The following is a 21,154-nucleotide window of genomic DNA, read 5'->3' on the forward strand; positions in this document are numbered from 1 at the left end:
GAATTCTACATTATTACATTGAAAATTCTCGTCACTATGCTCTTGGCTGCATCTCTTACATTTAAAGTTTGTACTCCTGCAGTACTTTGCCGTGTGTCCAAATCTAAAGCATTTGAAACACTGAACTACCGGATAAATATACGGCTCTACCGTAAAACGAACCAAATTAATTTTTACTGTTTGCGGTAGGCTGTTTCCTAAAAAGTTAACTATAATCATTTGCCTAGGAACTAACTGTACTTCTTTATCTGAATCAATAATTTTGCGCTTCATTCTCTTTACTTCAACAACTTTCCTATCGCTTTCAATGTGTTCTAATAGATATTTTTCGTCAAAGAATGTATCCACTTGGCGTATAATGGCTCTTTTGTGGTTGAAAAAAAGAGGAATGTACGCTATTAATTTATTTGAATTTATTATTTCATGACCAATAATTGAATTAGCAACATTAAAACTTTTAAAAATAATTTTAACTTTGTCCTTCCCTACATTTTTAATATCTAAAACGTCATTTTTAAATGTATTATTATTAAACAGATAGAAACCCATTTTTACCGCTGACAAACGGTTTGTTTTTTCTTTTGGTTCTACAGTAACATAATAGGGACCAATATCATTTTCTGAATATTTGTTATCCAAATTATATTTACCTATGTCATTTTCCTCAATAATCATATCATCTGGGGGTTTATTACCCCCATCAGATGTAACGCTCATTGGAAAATAAATATATTAAAATCTCTTACCTTTATACAGTTTGTTAAAACTATAATCTAAATATACAACCTTAATCGTAAAAGTAATTACACTAAAAACTTATCACTAATTGCTATGCGGAGCAGGTATTCGATGTGTTTACTGTTCAGATATCCGAACTAGAATGTCAGAACTTCTGGCTTAAAAAGTTTTGGAGTATTCATGAGTGCTTATCAACATTAATCAATCATGTTATTTCTAATCCGCAGGAATTACCATCATTTCTAACTCAGGGAACTACTTATTTAATACCCAAGGATCAAAATAACACCCAAGATCCATCCAAGTACCGCCCAATTACTTGTCTTCCAACTTTGTATAAATTGGTCACATCCTGTGTAACCCGGCGTATCTACCAACACTGTGCTCTAAACAATATCATAGAGCCTCAACAGAAAGGATGCGCTAAGGGTTCCATGGGTTGCAAGGAACAGCTTATCATCGACTCAGTCATTTTTAACCAGGCATTCACTAAAAAAAGGAACCTTTTTACTGCTTTTATTGACTATAAAAAGGCCTTTGATTCAGTACCGCATGAATGGCTAATAGATATATTGAAAATATACAAAGTAGATGATAACATAGTGACCTTTTTAAGGCATATAATGAGAGATTGGAAGACTAAAATTCACCTCCAAATACCTGGTGAAAACAATATCGAAACCGAAAATATCGCAATCAACCGGGGCCTATTTCAAGGAGACTCGTTGAGTCCATTGTGGTTCTGTTTAGCTTTGAATCCCCTTTCCCAGCTATTAAACTCCACTGACTCAGGTTTTAGCATTAAAAGCAATAATACTGTGGTAGCGAAGCTCAATCATCTGTTGTATATGGATGATTTGAAATTAATGGCTTCCACTCGAGAACACCTAGAAGAGATGCTAAAAACTGTAGAAACATTTTCTAATGATATTAGTATGCAGTTCGGTCTAGACAAGTGCCGTGTTTTGAATATAGTCAGAGGAAAGGTACAGCCCGGTGGATTCGATATGCAAAATGGCCAGAACATCGAGGCCATGGGCGACAACGATATGTACAAATATCTTGGAGTAAAGCAGGCGCGGAAAATTGACCATAAGCAAATGAAAACTGAGATAACTACTGAGTTTATAAGAAGGGTAAAACAGCTGCTTCGTTCACAGCTTAACAGTAAAAATTTGTTTAAGGCACTAAACACCTACGCTTGTTCCGCGCTTAGCTATTCATTTGGTATTGTTAAGTGGACAAAAACGGATATAGAAAATCTTCAGCGAAAAGTACGAACACACCTCACAAAGGCACAAAAACACCACCCTAAAAGTGCAGTAGAACGAACGACATTACCCCGGTATTTAGGAGGAAGAGGACTTATGGATATAGGTGAGCAATTAGATAAACAAATTGCTAATTTAAGAACTTATTTTCAGATGCAGGCTGAGACATCTACTCTACATCGCGCTATCTGCGCAGTAGATGACACAACACCGATCAAACTGAGGGAAGCAGAACTGCGCATAAACCACCTTACTAAGGACGAAAAAGTGCGCGCCTGGATGGGTAAACCTTTGCACGGGCGACATCCCAATGAGGTCAGCCAAGATTATGTCGACAATATAGCGTCGAACTACTGGTTGACATCAGGAAAGATGTTCCCTGAAACGGAGGGTTCATTACTGGCCATTCAGGATCAGGTTATACCAACCAGAAACTACCTGAAATATATTCAAAGACCCTCAGGTTCAAAACGACAGATGCCGATATGGATGTCAAGCCCAAGAAACCATCCAACATCTTACAGGGGGCTGCCAGGCATTTGCTGCAACTGAATACAAGGAACGGCATGACGCAGTGGGAAAAATCCTTCATCAAGAGATAGCTATCAAGCTGGGACTTCTCCAAACGGACCATCTCCCGTATTATCAATACGTCCCTGAGAGTATGCTTGAGGATGGCAACTACAAGCTATACTGGGACCACACTGTGCTCACAGACCAAACAGTGGCACATAACAGACCAGATCTCGTACTAGTTAATAAATTAACAAGACAAACAACACTAATTGATGTGGCGATACCTAACAACAATAATCTACGTAGTAAATTCACTGAAAAGATCGCCAAGTACAGAGATCTAGAAATTCAAATACGAAGGCAATGGAGAATGCAAAGTACCCAGACGATACCTATTGTTATGTCTACTACTGGAGTCATTCCGAAGAACCTCCTCGAAAGCATAAAAAGGCTGGGTCTAAATGAACATCTTTACAAGACCATGCAGAAAGCTGTACTACTCGCAACGGCCAGATGTGTACGAGAATTTTTGGGAGATACACCTGCATACCAAGTCACCTAGGGCTCGATAACACGGAAAGAGTCCCACCAGAGCTCAATCCTTTTGATACCGTAGGTATCTGGGATGAGTCAATTTTCCCCTTAGAGGGAGTGTGAGCCGTATGGCTAAATCTGGATAATAATAATAATTATTCTCATAATAATGTTTATTTTCCATGAAAGTATACAATTAATAATAATACAATACTTACATCACAGTACAATAATTTAATTTAATATTACATTCATTTAATTGTTCTGTACTTTGTTCAAGGTAAATAAACAATAGTGCCCATTAAAACAATAAAGTTGAGCATGGGCCAATTTTTTTTATATTGTTCGTTTATATTGAGCTTACATTAAATTTTTATTTAAGCGATTAAACAATTTTTAAAAATTTAACAAATCTATTAAGTTTAAGAATTTTTTTATTAAAGCGATTTTAATTAATTTAGCAATTCTATTAAAACAATTTGACATAAAAAAATTCTACAAAGGAGAGATATTTCATGCTTATAACAATGAATGCATATATTTAATCTGAATCTATCAACTTTATTTATTAATTGGTTTCAAAAAGGTGGCTGAACATTTGCCTGTGATTTTGTTTCAAATACCTACTAAACAATTTCTTAATCATTTTCAGGGAATTTATAATGATTAGGTATGTTTTGTAAATTTTAGGGATTAAATTGTAGATTCTTCCTTGTAAATACTCAAAATTTCGTTTCCCAACTGTTTTCTTTACAATATTTAATCTAACACAGGACTGTGCTCTTGTTCTTGTATTATAGGTATGCTCTAATGGTGTGAGTAAATGTTTATTGTTGTATAGATTGGTAATTATGGTAAGAATATATAATTGTCTTGTATCTAACGTTTGAGATTCGCTATATAGATCATTAGTAGAATATCTCGAAGATCTATTGTAAATAAATTTCAATATTTTTCTCTGGATAATGTCTAATTGGTTTAGATATGTATTTACAACTCCACCCCAACTAAGGATTCCATAACGTAGACGCAATTCTACCAAAGAATAATAAATAACCTTTAGATGATGGATATCCAGTATGTTACGTAAATATCGAAATTTGTACAATAGACATCTCAATGTTTTACACGTTTGGTTTATGTGTATATCCCATCGTAGATATGAGTCGATGTGAACTCCAAGGTATTTTGTATTACTTACTGCATTAATATTCAGATTTTGTATTTTTATAAATTTATAATCTGGTAGATCTCTCTTATAGCTTTTAAATGGAACATAAACCGTCTTATCCATATTTAAGTAAGAAGTTTGTGGTTAAATATATCAATAATTCTTCCTAAGTCATGTTCCATTTTTCTCTTTAGTTCCATCCACGTATCTGCAGAGTACAAAATTGCGGTATCATCTGCAAAACTTAATATATCACCTTCAGTGCGGCAAGTAAGGATATTATTTATATACATTATAAATAATATGGGTCCTAGTACAGTCCCTTGTGGTATACCAAAATTTATGTTTCTGGCACTACTCAATTTCCCTTCTAGCCGCATTCTTTGATATCGATTTTCTAAGTAGCTTTCCATTAAGTTGAAGGTGTTTCCTCTTATACCCATGTCTGCCAATGTTTCTAATAGTTGTGAGTGACTAACTGTATCAAATGCCTTTGCCAGGTCTAGGAACACACAGGCTGTTGGTGTACTGCTGTCGACTAGGTTGTAAATTTTGTTTAATAGATACGATATTGCATTCTCCGCGGATACTCCCTCCAAATACTAAAACCATATTGTTTGTTTGATATTAAATTATATTTTTCTAAGTATATTACTAGTTGATATTTTATAGTCTTTTCCAATATCTTACAAAGTGGAGTGATTAGTGAGATTGGTCTGTAATTGTTTATTAACTTTTTATCGTCTTTCTTATGAACGGGAATCACCACTGTTTGCTTAAGTTGTTCGGGCCATTTACCGGTAGAAAATACATTATTTATTAAATGGGTAATGGGACCAGTTATTACTTGTGATAGTTCTTTAAGTACTTCAGATTTAATATCATTTATTCCTGGTGCTTTGTTCGATTTTAAGGAGGCTATAATCTGGGCAACGTCATTTTCATTCACAGGTGATAAAAAAAAGGAGTTTATTGCAACGTTTCTCTTTGGTGGTTGAGAAGAGGGTTTTATTATTTTCTGAGCATATGTTTCTCCAACTTTTGAAAAATATTCATTGAATTCCTCAGCAATATCATTTGGATCGGTAATAGATTGGTTTTTTGCAGTAAGTATTTCTTTTATATTTTGAGTATTAACATTTGCACTGTTATAGTTATTCACTATTTTCCACATATTTTTTGAAGACTTGTTATTTTTCATAATTTCTTCTTTAAAGTAATTTTTCTTTGTCGCCTTAATAAGTATGTTCAATTGTTTGCGGGAATCTATGTATGCTTCCTTTTTATCTTTATTTGTTGGCTCATTTATGTGATCTTTATACAGTTTATTTTTTTTATTAATTGATTTGACTAGTCCTGCCGTAATCCATTTTTTTCGCTTTTCATTTGCATGTTTTACTTTGATGGTTTTAGTATGTTTACTTATATAGTTATTTAATGTTTTTATTATGTATTCCGCTATGTCGTTCGTATTTTTTATATTGTAATACTCAGTCCAATCAAAATTTCTGATATCAGTTTGTAAGGTTTTATATTAAATTATTTCTCTGGTTTTCTGTTTTAAATATTTTACATGTTTACAGGTATGCTGAATATAGTTGCTTTATGATCTGTAACGCAAGTATCTAGGACGGCTGCTTTGCAGTCATCTATTACCTGTTCAGTTTTAAATTTAACAAACATGTGATCTAAGCAGTTCTTTTGTCTCGTTGGTTTATTAACCATAGAAACAAAGTTGTGTGCTGAAAAATTATTTAAATAAGCTTTAGTTATTTCATTATTCTCCAATATGTTTATATTAATATCCCCTAACAAAATATGACAATATGTTAAAGATGTTTCTATCTCTTCTATCTAGATACTCATTTAGTTTTGATATGAAATCGTCTGTATTTGTTGAGGGCGGACGGTAAAGCGAAGTTATGATTATTCTTATTCCGTTATTATACATTATACGTGTTTGTATCACTTTATGTTCCCCTATGTTTACAATTTCTGCGCAATAATCAAGATCATTTTTTATATATATATAACTGTTCCATCATTTCTATTTATATTTCCTTGATTATAAACTGTATGATACCCATCAAGTTTATGACACTCGATGTCATCCTTTTTTAAATACTTCTGTGAGTACAATACAGTCAAAATCACAGTCTAGTTCCCTTATTATTACCTCAAATTCATCAATGTTCCTAGATACGCTTCTGATGTTTTGATGCAATATTTTAAAATGTTGATATCTTTAGTTTCGTAAGGTATGTAATTGACGTCCCTTATATAAGCATCCATTATATGCACAACTAATAGGACTAGTATTCTCTCTCAATAGTTCTAATAAAGATATTTTGTTAAAAAGAAATTATTAAAATTTTGATAAAATAGTTATAAAATTATGTAAATTAGAAGAAAGAAAACATATACTATACAGTAATAATTATGTATTTGATGTAGGATTAATTACCACCAAATCACACTTAGCTATATTAGTGCACAAAAAAAACACAAAGGACAACAAATCAAATAACAAAATTTTTTACGAACAATTGGATCAAATAAAAAAATTATACGAACAAAATACGAGTACGAGTATAGAACAAAATAAACAGAATACAAAAAAAATCAAAGTAGATAATATGCAAAATAGAAAATAATTTAATTTTCAGTGGAATACACCAGTTGGTTTATTTTTTTGAAGTCTAATTATGCCTTGTTTTATAAAATGGTTTTTGGTTTGAATGTGATGCCTCTTGGGTAGGAGTATTTGTTTTATTTTTTGCAATAGAGTGATTTCTTTCCTTGCCAAGTGCAGTATTTGGATTGGACTGAAAAATAGGATTGATTTTGATATTCTTTTCCTTTGATTGCTTTTCTTCCTTGGGCTCTTGGACCTTCCCTGCCTCAGTGTGGTATTCTTCTGTTATTGTATTTTCATCTCGTCTTGAGTTACCCTCGATTTGTCTTTCCTAATAATGGGTGTCCCCGGATCACTATTGGTAGTTCTATTTAATGATTATGTATTTGATTCTTGCTGGAGATATGCGGCTGTATAGGAATCCTCTTTGATGTGCAGTTTATGATTTTTTATAAAGCAGGTATTGTTTGTGTCCCGCCTAGCGAGTAGTAGATGCTTACGTAGTATTTTTTGTTCGTTCTGCTGCTTCTTTGTAAGGTCTTGTGCAATATTTATATTTGTTCCTTTTAAATTGGTTAGTTTTTTCAATACTTTTAATTTTGTAAGGAACGACACGAATTCTATCTTTATCGGACTGTCAAGTTGTCTACCCAGTGTGTATATATTATTTATTTCCGTCTCTTTTTCTTCTTTTCATTCTTTTGCCCTTTGATTCGTCCAATTTTGAACATAGGCTTCCCCCAGTTTCCTCCATTCGCTTCTGTTTAGTGCTTTCTGTTTCCAGTGCGTTCCTCCTATCTTTTTAATGTCGTCTCCCTATCTCATCTGGGGTCGTCCTCTTGCTCTCTTTCCTGTCCATGGCCTCCATTGTTGTATCGTGCTATTCCACCTATTGTCCGTTTGTCTAGCGTTATGACCTGCGAAGCTCCATTTTAGTCTGGCTGTATGTTGCCCTGCGTCTTTGACTTTTGTTTTATTTCTTACCCAGTTGTTTTGCTTTTTGTCTGTCAATTTTACTCCTGACATTGCTCTCTCCATGGCTCTTTATGTCTTCATTATTTTATCCATTTCCGTCTCGGTAATGGTTAAATTAAGAAGATTGTTTAGTTGATCAATGATAATGTGAATTTGTAATTCGTGTTTTTCTCGAATAATACCAAAAATCACTTTGTTATTTTGTCTTTTGTACTTTTCAGTTATTTCTATTTTTTTCTTTAAATATTCATTCTCTTTTTCTAGGTATTTTACTTTACGTTGTATTTTTTCAATTTGTAGACTTAATCTGACTTCTGAAGCACTAATTAAATTTTTTAAATCAACATTTACTTTTCTTATTTCATCTAGTATTTCATTATTCGTAACTTCAATATTTTCCATTATTTTATTCCGTGTATATTTCAATTAGTGTATGGCCACTTAAATTGTTTAATTAGGATTTATATAAGAAAGTAATTTGCCTTTGTTTTTTTATTATAAGTACCTGCTTCGAATGTTATTTTTAAGGTTATGAAAAGTTTATAATATTTAAAAGGACAATATTTATTTGGCTTCTTTTATAGGATTTTTGTGATAATATTCTGATGTTTCACTTGCGAATGTGTTTTGAATTTAATCCTCTATATTTTCCACGTTGTATCAATGTTTAGTACCAGTACCATAACACTTGTTTTCTACACAAACGTAGCCACACACGTAAATATATATTTAAAATGTAAACTCCTGGACAAAATTAACGCATCACTTTAATTAGTCTAAATATTTACAATATGAACACAAAATAATAACACTAAGTTACATTGAAATAATAATCACCTACAAATAAGTCCAACGTAACTTGATCATGACCTTAATTTGCCTTATTGTTTCTTTAAAAAATTGTTTTTGCCGGAAATGCGTAAATAAGCTAGCATAACTCCAAATTGCAAAAAAAATCAGTAAAGTAACACAATAAAATGCATCTGGGTCAACACTAATACCGTGTAGGCCCTCCTCTACTTCTTATGACTGCATTTATGCGTCGAGGCATGCTTGATATCAAATGTTCAACAAAAGCTTGCGGAATATTCTCCCATTCTTCAATAATGGCCTCAATGAGTTGGTTGTGATTGGCAATAGGGGGTCTACGACTTCGAATCTTTTTTTTTTTGAGATACTCCCATAGATGCTCTATAGTATTCATGTCCGGACTGTTAGGTGGCCACTCTAATAATGGAATATCAACATCATTTAGGTAGCCAATAACCTGTCGAGCCACATGAGGACGAGCGTTGCCTTGCATGAATAAAAAAGAATGTGTGTGTACTTTGTACGCACGTAAGAAGTTATACTTCTATTATATGATTTCTTAAAAATAAATATACTTTAATTAGTTTGTTTTAATTTTTTTTAAACACCAAACTAATTTTGTGCTATGCGCCTTCAAAAAAATAAAAAAAAGTATAGGATTGCTCCGGATTCGAACTCAAGACCTCTCGATCTCTGGCCGAATGCTATACCAAATACGCTATGAGGACTGTGTTTGTATCGGTTCGGACGTACCTAATGGCAATTCACGGTAACAAACAGACAAGGTGAAGTATAATAAATATATAATAAAATGTTTTAATAATACCCATCTTACTCCTGAGGAATACAAATCCAAAGACACAAAAATTATAATAAATATATTTACTAAAAACACTAATATATTCTTTTCACAACTTTTCTTGCGCTGATATATTATTTATACATAACTTGAAAGATTTAGCAACTAAGCGTCATACTGTCTGTGTGCGCATGCGCGCAGTATTATGAAATTTTACTCTCAATCGCGCCTAAAGAAGTATAACTTCAAAAATTAGGTCCAAGAAACGGAGCTAAAGGCATTACATGTTCGACAATTCGACAATAATGTTGTCTAAGTAATAATGGGCATTCATAGACCTCGTACGTATGGGGACCAACTCCGTACGAGCTTCAAAACAAATTCCCCCCCCCCAAACATTTTAGAGCCACCACCAAAAGGTACTTTAGGAGAGATATTGCAGCTGGCAAACCTTTCTCCTCGCCTTTGCCAGACACGCTCACGACCATCTGGAGCTTTTAGGCTTACTCTAGTTACATCGGAGAAAAGAACTCGTTTCCAATCATCGATGGTCCAATTTTGATGCAATCTTGCAAAATTCAATCTCTGAACCCTGTGTTCCCTGGTAAGCAAGGGTTTTTTGGCCGGGTTCCTGTTGCTCAATTCTGCTTCATGTAAACCTCTTCTAATTGCTCGAGACGATATCGCGACATTTCGAATATCTGCTTGTTCATTTTTTAGCAAATTGCTGATGACTCTCCTATCTCTGAGAGCACGTTGTCTCAAAAACGATCATCAATTTGATTAGTGCAACGTTTTCGCCCTTGACCTGGTCTTCGATGGTACTACCCTGTTTCATTATATCGCCTCACCTTGCGACTGAAGCTGTAATGATGTCTTCCTAACAAACCTGCAACGTATCGCATTCAATATCCTTCCTCTAGGAGAGTCGATGCTCGCTTTGCCTCCTCCATTGACAAATTTCTTTGGCGGTTCATTTTTTTATTTGATTTTTATGCAAATGAACTTCCAAACATGCATGTGATGAAAAATATCACAATAAAAAGCTTGTTTCTCACAAGCACTTTGCTTTAATCGGCACTTTTTATGAAAAGTTTAACTCACTTTTAGTCTAAAACGAAGTTTAATACAAATTATTTTGTTAAAACAAGACTATTATTAGCTTACATAACAACTGTCACTGTCAAACAAGGTCCATAGGCAACTTGTCGTACAGTAAATTATCAATAAATAAAGATTATTGAGAAAAATATGAGTGGTGCGTTAATTTTCTCCAGGAGTTTATTTAAATTTTGCTAAGTAAGACGGTTGGTTTTCGCTATGATTCAGAGTAGACCACAGGCCTATCTGAAGATCCCAAAAGGGTAAAACTTGCGTAAGAGGTTTGAAGAGGGTGAAAGTGGTTGCTGAAACGGGATGAAATATTAACTGTCCTTAAGTTTCTTTTAGTTTTACTCCTATGTGAGTACAAGATGGAATGGAATTTTACGTAGATGAATTGAGGGGTTGTGTTTCTCATTGTTTAATATCTGTTTAATTTATTGGTAAAAATCCACATTTTGGTTGAAAAGCGTTGAATCAGTGTGTTTTGTCAGTGTTGACTGCGCGACAAGATCCCAAACTGCCAGCTACAACGAAGGTCAGGAGTTGCTGATGCTGTAGAAAAAATGGCAAAACTGAATTGGAATTGGAACAGGTCACGTGGTTCGAATGACAGATAACAGATGTTCAAAGCGGATACTAGAATGGAGACCAAGCGATGATGCCCATTGAAGCAGAGGTCGTCCACCAACACGTTGGACTGACGATCTTGCCATAGGAATTGGATGCAAGAGGGATCTCTCTTATCTCTCAAAATTATTAGAGATATCTATGTCTAGCAGTGGACAAAAGAAGATTGGATGATGGTGATGTTGAATCCAAAATAAGTCCACAAGTGATTATTTAGCTATAGAGTTTATTTTGTAAAAGCATCGTTCTCTTCGTTTTTCTCAATCATTGTATCATTTGTACTCCTTAGCTTCTAATCTTCTCAATTTACCTTTTACGCGGTCTCTTTTGGTAAGAAAGTCAATGAGTTAATCTTTTAAAATCGTGTCCTTAGGAAGAAAGTTAGACATATGAATATAGTCCAGAGAAATAAGGATTTTCTCGGGACACTCAAAGATTCAGGTAGCTAACTACTTTTTTAGTTATTGTAGACCCATAGGAAGAAAACCTACCTGTTTCCTGCATAGAGTTATTAACAATTATTAACAATTTAGTGCAGAATTAGCGATTTTTTCGATTTTTTGCACCCCATTCAAAAGCTAAATAGTTGACATAAAATTACAAAATTTAATTTTTTAGAACATTGAAAAACCTTCAAATTGACGATTTTTGAAAGTTAAAAAGTTAATTTGTTGCTACGCTAACTGTAAAATAAGTGAAAATCGTTATTTGTTAATAACTATTACTAAAACTACCTTAGAACTTTAGTGTTTCACCTAAAGTTGGGTATTGGCGGACTTAACAAACCCTCAAAATTTGAGACCGATCAGTTAATTAGTTTAAGAGTTATTCTATTTATTTATCCCAGAGACCTTTATTTTGCAATAATATAAGACAGAAAATAATGAAGATAGGGCAATTATGAGTATGCCAAATGAAAGTAGGAGAGTGATAGTATCAAAATGTATTAAAAAATATATAAAAATTAATTAATATAGTCAAAAATCCTAATGCCAAATTTTTGAAATTTTGTAATTTATAAACATTTAGAATAACTTTAAAAATGTTGTCCGTAGAGACAATATTTTTATATATTCGAAAATATTTTTTATATATTTTAACACGAATTTTCAAATAAAAAAATTTAGCCTGAGTTCATTTGGGACAAAGTTAGCAATGTGTTTTTTTTTAATTCATATCTAACTTGCTTGTAATAATTAAGGAATGTCATTAATGCCATTTTAAAGAATGGGCTTTGTGTTTTTTCTTAAAAAATTTGCACAAACATTGTTTCTTCACAGCACCCTCTACGATTTTTCAAAAATGTAGTTCAAACGATTACTAGGGGAACCTACAAATCCACCGAGTTAAAATACCGAAAAAGCAATTTCAATACAATTTTCTGTATCTCCGGATCAACTCAATGGATTTTGATCTTTCTTTTTTATTTGTATATAATTTCTACGTACATTACAAATATGCAATTTCTTTATAAATTTATTAATTAATAAACAGTCTAATTTGTTTAAACAATTCTTTAAAAAAATATTTTTTTTACAAAAATCTATTTTTTTAATCATAGTATCATTAATGATCATAGAAAAATTAAAGTACACTTTAATAAATAAATTATTTTTATTAGATAATTATTTATTGAAGATTGAAGATAATTTATTTATTAAAGTATACCTTAACTTTTTCTATGATTAATAATGATAGTATGATTAAAACCATCGATTTTGGGGAAAAAATATTTTTTCAAAAATTGTTTAACAAATTAACAAATTAGATTGTTTATTAATTAATAAATGTCTAGACAAATTGCATATTTGTAATGTACAGAAAAATTACATACACTTAAAAAAACTATCAAAATATATTCAGTAGATCCCGAGATATAGAAAATGATAGTAGTTTTAAGTTGCCTTTTTTAGTTTTTGAACTCGTGCATTTGTCGGCTCGCAGCTCCCCCTTCACTTACCACGAATAGTCTCCAATTGAAGTACATTTGTAAAAATTCGTGTAAAATGCCAGCTTTTCTAATATGTAAAAGGATTTTTTCTACGGACAATATTTTTAAAGTTATTCTAAATGTTTATAAACTACAAAATTTCAAGAATTTGGCATTAGGATTTTTGAATATTAGATAATTTTTTTTTATCTTTTTTTAGTACATTTTGCATAGCATCAGTTTTCTACTTTCATTTGGCATACGCAAAATTGCTCTATCTTCATTATTTTCCGTCTTATGTTATTGCAAAATAAAGGTCTCTGGGATAAACAAATAGAATAACTCTTAAACTAATTAATGGATTGGTCAAATTTTGAGGGTTTATTAAGTACCCCAATACCCAACTTTGGGTGAAACATTAAAGTTCTAAGGTAGTTTTAGTAAAAGTTATTAACAAATAACGATTTTTACTTATTTTGCAGTTTGCGTAGCAACAAATTAACTTTTTAACTTTCAAAAACCTGCATTTTGAAGGTTTTTCAATGTTCTAAAAAATTAAATTTTGTAATTTTATGTCAACTATATAGCTTTTGAATGGGGTGCAAAAAATCGAAAAAATCGCGATTTTTTGCACTAAATTGTTAATAATTAAAAAACGGACGCGAACTCTAGGCAGGAAACAGGTAAGTTTTTTTCCTATAGGTCTACAATAACTAAAAAAGTAGTCAGCTACCTGGATCTTTGAGTGTCCCGAACATGGTCTATTTCTAGCTTATTTCCCTGGAGTAATAGGCTGAATTCAGTAAAACTTTTTTTTATTTTCAGACACCCCAAAAGGAAATTCATGGTGTTGATATAACCCCCTTATCCTACGTACCGGGAGCCAGTGTTGACAAATATTTAGGAAATATTAATTTCTTCTTTATTAGAGAAACGACATCTATTAGGGAGGTGAGTTTAGTGTTTTGATATTACATGATTGTTTAAAATAGAATACAAATCCACAAGGAAAAAGGTTTATCTGTAGCTGGATGTATACCATATATCACAGAAAATTAAGTAAAATCCTTTATAAAAATTCCCTAAAAATATTTATATATATATATTTATACAAGGTGTCCCAGAAGTAGTGGAATGGTCGAATATTTCGCGAACTAAACATCGGATCGAAAAACTGAAAAATACATTTTCAATTATTTTCAAAAATCTATCCAATGACATCAAACACCAACCCCCACTACACCCCCTGGAGGTGGGGTGGGGGTTAACTTTAAAATCTCAAATGGAAACCCCTAGTTTTTCTTACAGATTTGGATTCGTTACGTAAAAATAAGCAACTTTTATTCAAGACATTTTTTCGAACTGTGGACAGATGGCGCTATAATTGGGAAAAACGATTTATCCTGATACCATAGGTAAATTATAGAAACGGTCTGATATCTCAAGAAATACGCCTCCAAACGAGAAACCAAAAAAAGGTTTTTAATACTTTTCGAAAACCTATCGAATAACACTAAACATGACCCTCCAACCCACCTTCTGGAGGTGGGGTGGGGGCTAACTTTAAAATCTTAAATAGCAACCTCATGTTTTTATTACAGATTTGGATTTGTCATGAAAAATTAAGCAACATTTATCCGAAACATTTTTTAGAATTGTTGATAGATGGCGCTTTAATTGGAAAAATACTATTTATTAGCGCCATCTATCAGCAATTTTAAAAAATGTTGCTTAATTTTTCCGTTCTTTGCCGTTCCACTACTTTTGGGACACCCTATATAAATATATATATATATATATATATATATATATATATATATATATATATATATATATATATATATATATATATATATATATATATATATATATATATATGTATATATATATATATATATATATATATATATATATATATATATTAAAAGATATATTTATTAAAATTCCCTAAAAGGGCTACATCATAAAAGCAGAACTAGTTTACGATCTGATTACAGATCATCATCAGTGCAACAGGATACTAACATGCTAAGACACCAAAATTGAAAATATTTGGGTAAAAACCCTTTAAAATTAAACAGTCATGGAAACATTGACTATAATTATTATAATTAAAAAGGATATATAACAACAAATGTAACAATACACTGGTAGTGTCAAAGGAACCCATAAGATGTAAAATAGTAACTAACAACGAACTAATTGAACAAGTCTCGAGATTCGAATATCTGGGAATCGAAATATGCAGTTATGGGGATGTTTAAGGAAAGCAAGCAAATAAAGCCAATTACGTGTCAGGATGTCTGAGGGATGTCATTTGGAGAAATAAAGATATGAGGCTGGAAGGGAAAGTACGCATATACAAATCATGTGTAAGACCGATCATGACTTGCATGCGATAAAAACAAGATGTGACATAGCAGAAAGCAAGAGGATACTGAGAACATCAGAAATGAGAACGTTGAGGTCAATAACTGGGACAACACTGAGAGACAGAATACCGAACGACAGAATAAGAGACCTCTGTAACATACAAGACGTAGTACGGGAAGACAGAGAAGGCGAGAGTGGAATCAGCATGTGACGAGAATGGACAGCGAGAGAATAGCCCGTATAGCCAGAGATTCAAAGCTAGCAGGCAAGAGACCAATAGGAAGTCCCTTTAAAAGGTGGCGAGATAGCTGGCAGTCAACAACACAGCTACGAATACAAGCTCAAAATCGGTCAAGAACAAGTCAAGAGGCCTAATATAAGTAGGAGAAGAAGAAGAAGAATTGTGAGGTTGACATTGTAATATAGTATACTAGCTTAGAATACTTGTTTCAGTGGATTGTTATCTGTTTTTTTTTTCTTTTATAGGAAGGAGGTCTTAGCGGGTTTCTTCATAGTTTTGTAACGGAAGTTTTAGCCATTGTTAGGGCACATGTTACAGCTCTTGGTGGCAATGCTTTAGTAGCATTCTTTTTGACGGAATTGTTCCTAAATCACAACTTCCATAAAAATCAGGTAAGGTTTTACGTAATTTTTGATAATGTGTGTAGTGTCTAGGGATAGGAAAAACCTACCGGTTATAACCTAAAACCGGTTTTTTTCTTTGCAATAATCGGTTTTTCCGGTTGTTTTTTTGTCCCGGTGATAACCGGTTTTTTCTTTTTAAAGTAATAACCGGTAAAAAACCGGATAAGTGGAAAAAATGCTGAATTTAGAGAAAAAAATTTTTCGCCCTCGTGCATAAATGAGAAACTATAAGCTGACTGAAACCGATTTTACGACACTGATGACTGATTTCTATACTGATATGGACTGATATCAATTCGAATGTAGTATCGCAAACTAAAGCGCAATGTAAATGTAACTTATTTGGTATTGGCTATGACTAAAAAAACCTAACACCAGCTTTTGGAATAACCGGTTTTTTTGACCGGTTATAACCGCCAGGTTAAACTGTAGGTAAAATAACCGGTATAGCTGAAAACCGGTGTTTTTGTCAACAACCGCCATCCCTAGTAGTGTCAATTAATACAATTTACTAAAAAAATTCAAAAAATTTAATTCATTAATTCATTCAATTATTTAAGTGTAATTGTATCAGATATTTGAATTTTTTTAAACAGGGTGTCCCGAAAAGATTGGTCATAAATTATACCACAGATTCTGGGGTCAAAAATATCAACCCATTTTTGATTGAACTCACTTACAATAGTGCACACAAAAAAAGTTACAGCCCTTTGAAGTTACAAAATAAAAATCGATTTTTTTTCATATACCGAACTCTTAGAGATTTTTTATTGAAAATGGACATGTGGCATTCTTATGGAAGCAGCATTTAAAAAAAATTAAAGTGAAATTTGTGCACTCCTTAAAAATTTTATGGGGGTTTTGTTCCCTTAAACCCCCCCAAATTTCTGTGTACGTTCCAATTAAATTATTATTGTGGCACCAGTAGTTAAACATAATGTTTTTAAAACTCTTTTGCGTCTTAGTAATTTTTCGATAAGCCAGTGTTTATCGAGATATTTTGAATATTTGTCTAATCCACCACATATTTGTATATGGTTAAGTACGATTATAGAGACCTGTTAATAATCTGAAAATTTATTTAAATTTACATATTTAGGTATATTTTGAAAAAGAAGCCACATCTCGATAAAAGGTGACTAATCAAAAAAAGACCAAGAGGCAAAAAAGGTTTAAAAACACTTGTGTTTAACTAATGGTACCACAATAATAGTTTAATTGGAACGTACACAAGCATTTGGGGGTTCAAAGGATCAAAACCTCCATAAAATTTTTATGTAATTATATTAAAAAAGAAGCCGCATCTCGATAAAAACTGTCTTATCGAAAAAACACTAAGAGGCAAAAAAGTTTTAAAAACGTTGTGTTTAACTAATGGTACCATAATAATGAATTAATTGGAACATACACAAAAGTGTAGGTCGGTTTAAGGGAACAAAACCCCCATAAAATTTTTATAGGGTGGACAAATTTCACTATAATTTTGTTTTAAGATGTTCCTGTTATAAGAATGATACATGTTCATGTTCAATAAAAAATCTCTAATAGTTTTCGATATATTGAAAAAAATCGATTTTCATGTTGTAACTTCAAAGGGCTGTAACTTTTTTTTGAGCACATTTGTACTAAGGTAAGTTAGGTTCAATCGAACTATTTTTGATCCCAGAATGTGTGGTATCATTTATGACCAATCTTTTCGGGACACCCTGTATGTATAGTAATAAACTAATGTTTACTACTAGGGCAATAACAGGCCTCAACAAAAAAAATTGAATTGGAATAATAGATTACGAAAAGAATGGGAATGAACTTAGATATAATAGACTACATAGAACAAAAGAGATTAACTTGGTACTGACATGGCAGAAGAGCAGACCAAAATCGTTGGATAAATAGAATAACAGAGTGGAGCTCGATAGGAAGAAGGAAGAGAGGCAGCCTCCGAACATCTTTCAAAAATGAAGTGGACGAAGCAATGGAAAGAAGAAATCTGCAGGAAGGGTACTGTCAAAACAAAAAGAACTGGAGAGTTCGGTCGAGTGAAGGAATATAGAAAACTGGAAATCCTTGGAATATACAGGGTGTCCAGAAACCACCGACAAACGATGACAGGAGATTCCTCAGATAATTTTAAGAAAATTTAACCAAATTGACCTAGTCCGAAAATGCTTCCTAAGGGAGCTAGAGCTCTTTGAAGATGGCGTCTTGTAATTAGTTTTTCTTAAATACCTCCAGAACTCTTCTAGTTCGAAAAACGAAAATGGGTACACATATTTATCTTCCAGAGATAAATCGATTCCATCCATTGTGAATTTCTAGTACTAGTCATAGGCGTCCGTTTTGGGTGGGGCAACGGTTATTTTATGGCATAACTTTTTTGTCTTTAACTTTTAAGAATTTTTGATACTGGAGGTATTCTAGTACTAAAAGGTACTGCTTTAATTCAGTAGGACACACCGTTTTCTAGAAAAATCGATTTGAAAATTTTTCGTTTCCTGAATTTGAAAAAAAATTTAAAAATTAAAAAAAACGGTGTATTTTACCAACTTAAAGCAAGAGTAACTTTTAGTATGTACTATTATACCTCATAATTTAATAATCTAGTGTCAAAATTCTTAAAAATTAAAGACAAAAATGTTATGCGATAAAATAACCGTTGACCTACCCAAAACGGACGCATATGACCGGTGCTACTAATTCGCAATTCATAAAATCGATTCATCTCTGGAATATAAATAAACGTACTTATAGTCTGTTCGCTAAACTCAGACGCAACTTCCTAGATATTTTAGTCGGTAATTTTGCCAATTTTAGTAAAATTGGCAAAAAATAATTACTAAATAGTTAATAATCACTAAATAGTTAGTAATTTTGCCAATTTTTTCAAAATTGACAAAAAACAAAAAAATTATCGACTAAAATATCTAGCCAGTTGCGTCTGAGTTTAGCTAACCGACTATACCAATTTTTGTTTTTCTAAATAGTTTTTTTTTTATATTCAAAAAACGCAAAATTTTCAAATCTATTTTTCTCGAAACCGGTGTATCCTATCGACTTAAAGTAAGAGTACCTTTTAGTACTATAATACCTTACATTTTAATAATCCAGACTCAAAAATGCTTAAAAACTAAAAACGAACAAGTTATGCGGTAATATAACTGTTTCCCTGCCCAAAACGGACGCCTATGACCGGTACTGGAAATTTACAATGCATGGAATCGATTTATCTCTGGAAGATATATTATGTGTACCAATTTTCGTTTGTCTAAATAGATGCGTTCTGGAGATATTTAAGAAAAACTAATTACCAGACGCCATCTTCAAATACACTTGCGATCATAAAAAGCGGGTCACTCGATGAATTTTTCAAGTTATATGTCTCGAATTTTCTAAACCTGTAGTCCGATTTGAGTGATTTTTTTAGTATGTTATAGCCTTATTCTTTAACAATATCGCTATAATAATATTGTTGCTAGGCAGGTAAATTGTCATTGTATACCGGGTGTAAGAATCATACTGTGTTTATTCCTCGAAGTTCGGAACACCCTGTGGAATGTTTTGGCATATATAAAATATTGAAATTAAAACTCGATTGTAGCCTTAGGCTTTCTTAACATTTTCTTTTTTGTTTTATTTGTTTTTGTTGGATAATAAAAAATTTAGGCACGTTAACAACTAACCATGCTCTTCATCAATACAGGGTGTTTCTAAATAAGTGCGACAAACATTAAGGGGTAATTCTGCATGAAAAAATAATGACAGTTTGCTTTATAAACATATGTCCGTAAATGCTTCGTTTCCGAGATACGGGATGTTTAAGTTTTTCTTACAAACTGACGATCTATTTATTGCTCTAATGCCCGTAGAGATATGCAAATGAAATTTGGTAGGTTTTAAGAGACAGTTATTGTGCATTTTTTGACATACAATTAATAATTCTACATTCACCATTGGCGTGCATACGGGCATAAACATTTTAGATATATCCCGTATGCACGCCAATGGTGGATATACAATTTTTAGTTGTATGTCAAAAAATACGCCATAACTACCTCTTAACACCTATCAAATTTCATTTGCATATCTTAACCGGTTTTAGAGCAATAAATAAATCGTCAGTTTGTAAGAAAAAATTCAACATCCCATATCTCGAAACCGAAGAATTTGCAGCCATACGTTTATAAAGCAAACGGTAATTATTTTCTCATGCAGAATTACCTCTTAAAGTTTGTCGCACTTATTTGGAAACTCCCTATATTGATGAAGAGCATGCTTAATTGTGAACGTGCCTAACTTTTTTGTTATCCAACATAAACAAATATAACAAAAAAAAATGTTAAGAAAGCCTTAGGCTACAATCGAGTTTTAATTTCAATATTTTATCTATGCTAAAATATTCCACAGGGTGTTCCGAACTTTGAGAAATAAACACAGTATGATTGTTACACCCGGTATACAATGACAATTTACCTGTCTAGCAACAATATTATTATAGCGATATTTTTAGAGAATAAGGCTATAACATACTAAAAAATCACTCAAATCGGACAACAGGTTTAGAAAATTCGAGACATCTAACTTGAATAATTCGTCGAGTGACCCGTTTTTTATGATCGCAAGTGTAGCTCTAGCTTCTTTAGAAGCATTTTCGGACTAGATGAATTGGGTTAAATTGTCTTAAAATTATCTGAGGAATCTCCTGTCTTCGTTTGTCGGTAGAGTTTCTGGACCAGGGCCGGATTTAAGGGGGGCAGGCTGGGCAGCTGCCCGGGGCCCCCACATTTCGGGGGCCCCACAAAGCCCCAAACGTAAGAGGTTCATTTAAACAGATATTGGCAGGAGATACAGGAACTCGACAATGTATGACAAGTATAAAATGAAGGAGCGTAGGAGTGATAATATAATTGTTCATGGTTATGTTTTTCACCTTCCACCGGGTGAGTGTGTTGCTTCGTTTGTAAATTTTTATCTAGTGTTCGTACACATTTTAGTCACAGAGAATTTTGTGATTGGAAACATGCAGATA

The 21,154-nt window shown here is 32.7% G+C and overlaps 1 protein-coding gene across 4 annotated transcripts in view; it reads left to right on the forward strand.

Annotated features, from left to right (window-relative positions):
- LOC126878488 (C2 domain-containing protein 5) overlaps window positions 1-21,154 on the forward strand; it is an 85,940-nt gene that overhangs the window by 59,909 nt on the left and 4,877 nt on the right. For all 4 annotated transcript variants that reach the window (XM_050641239.1, XM_050641238.1, XM_050641240.1 and 1 more), the window contains 2 exons: window positions 13,936-14,061; window positions 15,970-16,116. In XM_050641239.1, coding sequence (XP_050497196.1) covers window positions 13,936-14,061; window positions 15,970-16,116 — 273 coding nt within the window. The remainder of the gene's footprint in view (window positions 1-13,935; window positions 14,062-15,969; window positions 16,117-21,154) is intronic.

Source organism: Diabrotica virgifera, chromosome 10 (assembly GCF_917563875.1).
Source record: "Diabrotica virgifera virgifera chromosome 10, PGI_DIABVI_V3a".
NCBI classification, from domain to species: Eukaryota; Metazoa; Arthropoda; class Insecta; order Coleoptera; family Chrysomelidae; genus Diabrotica; species Diabrotica virgifera.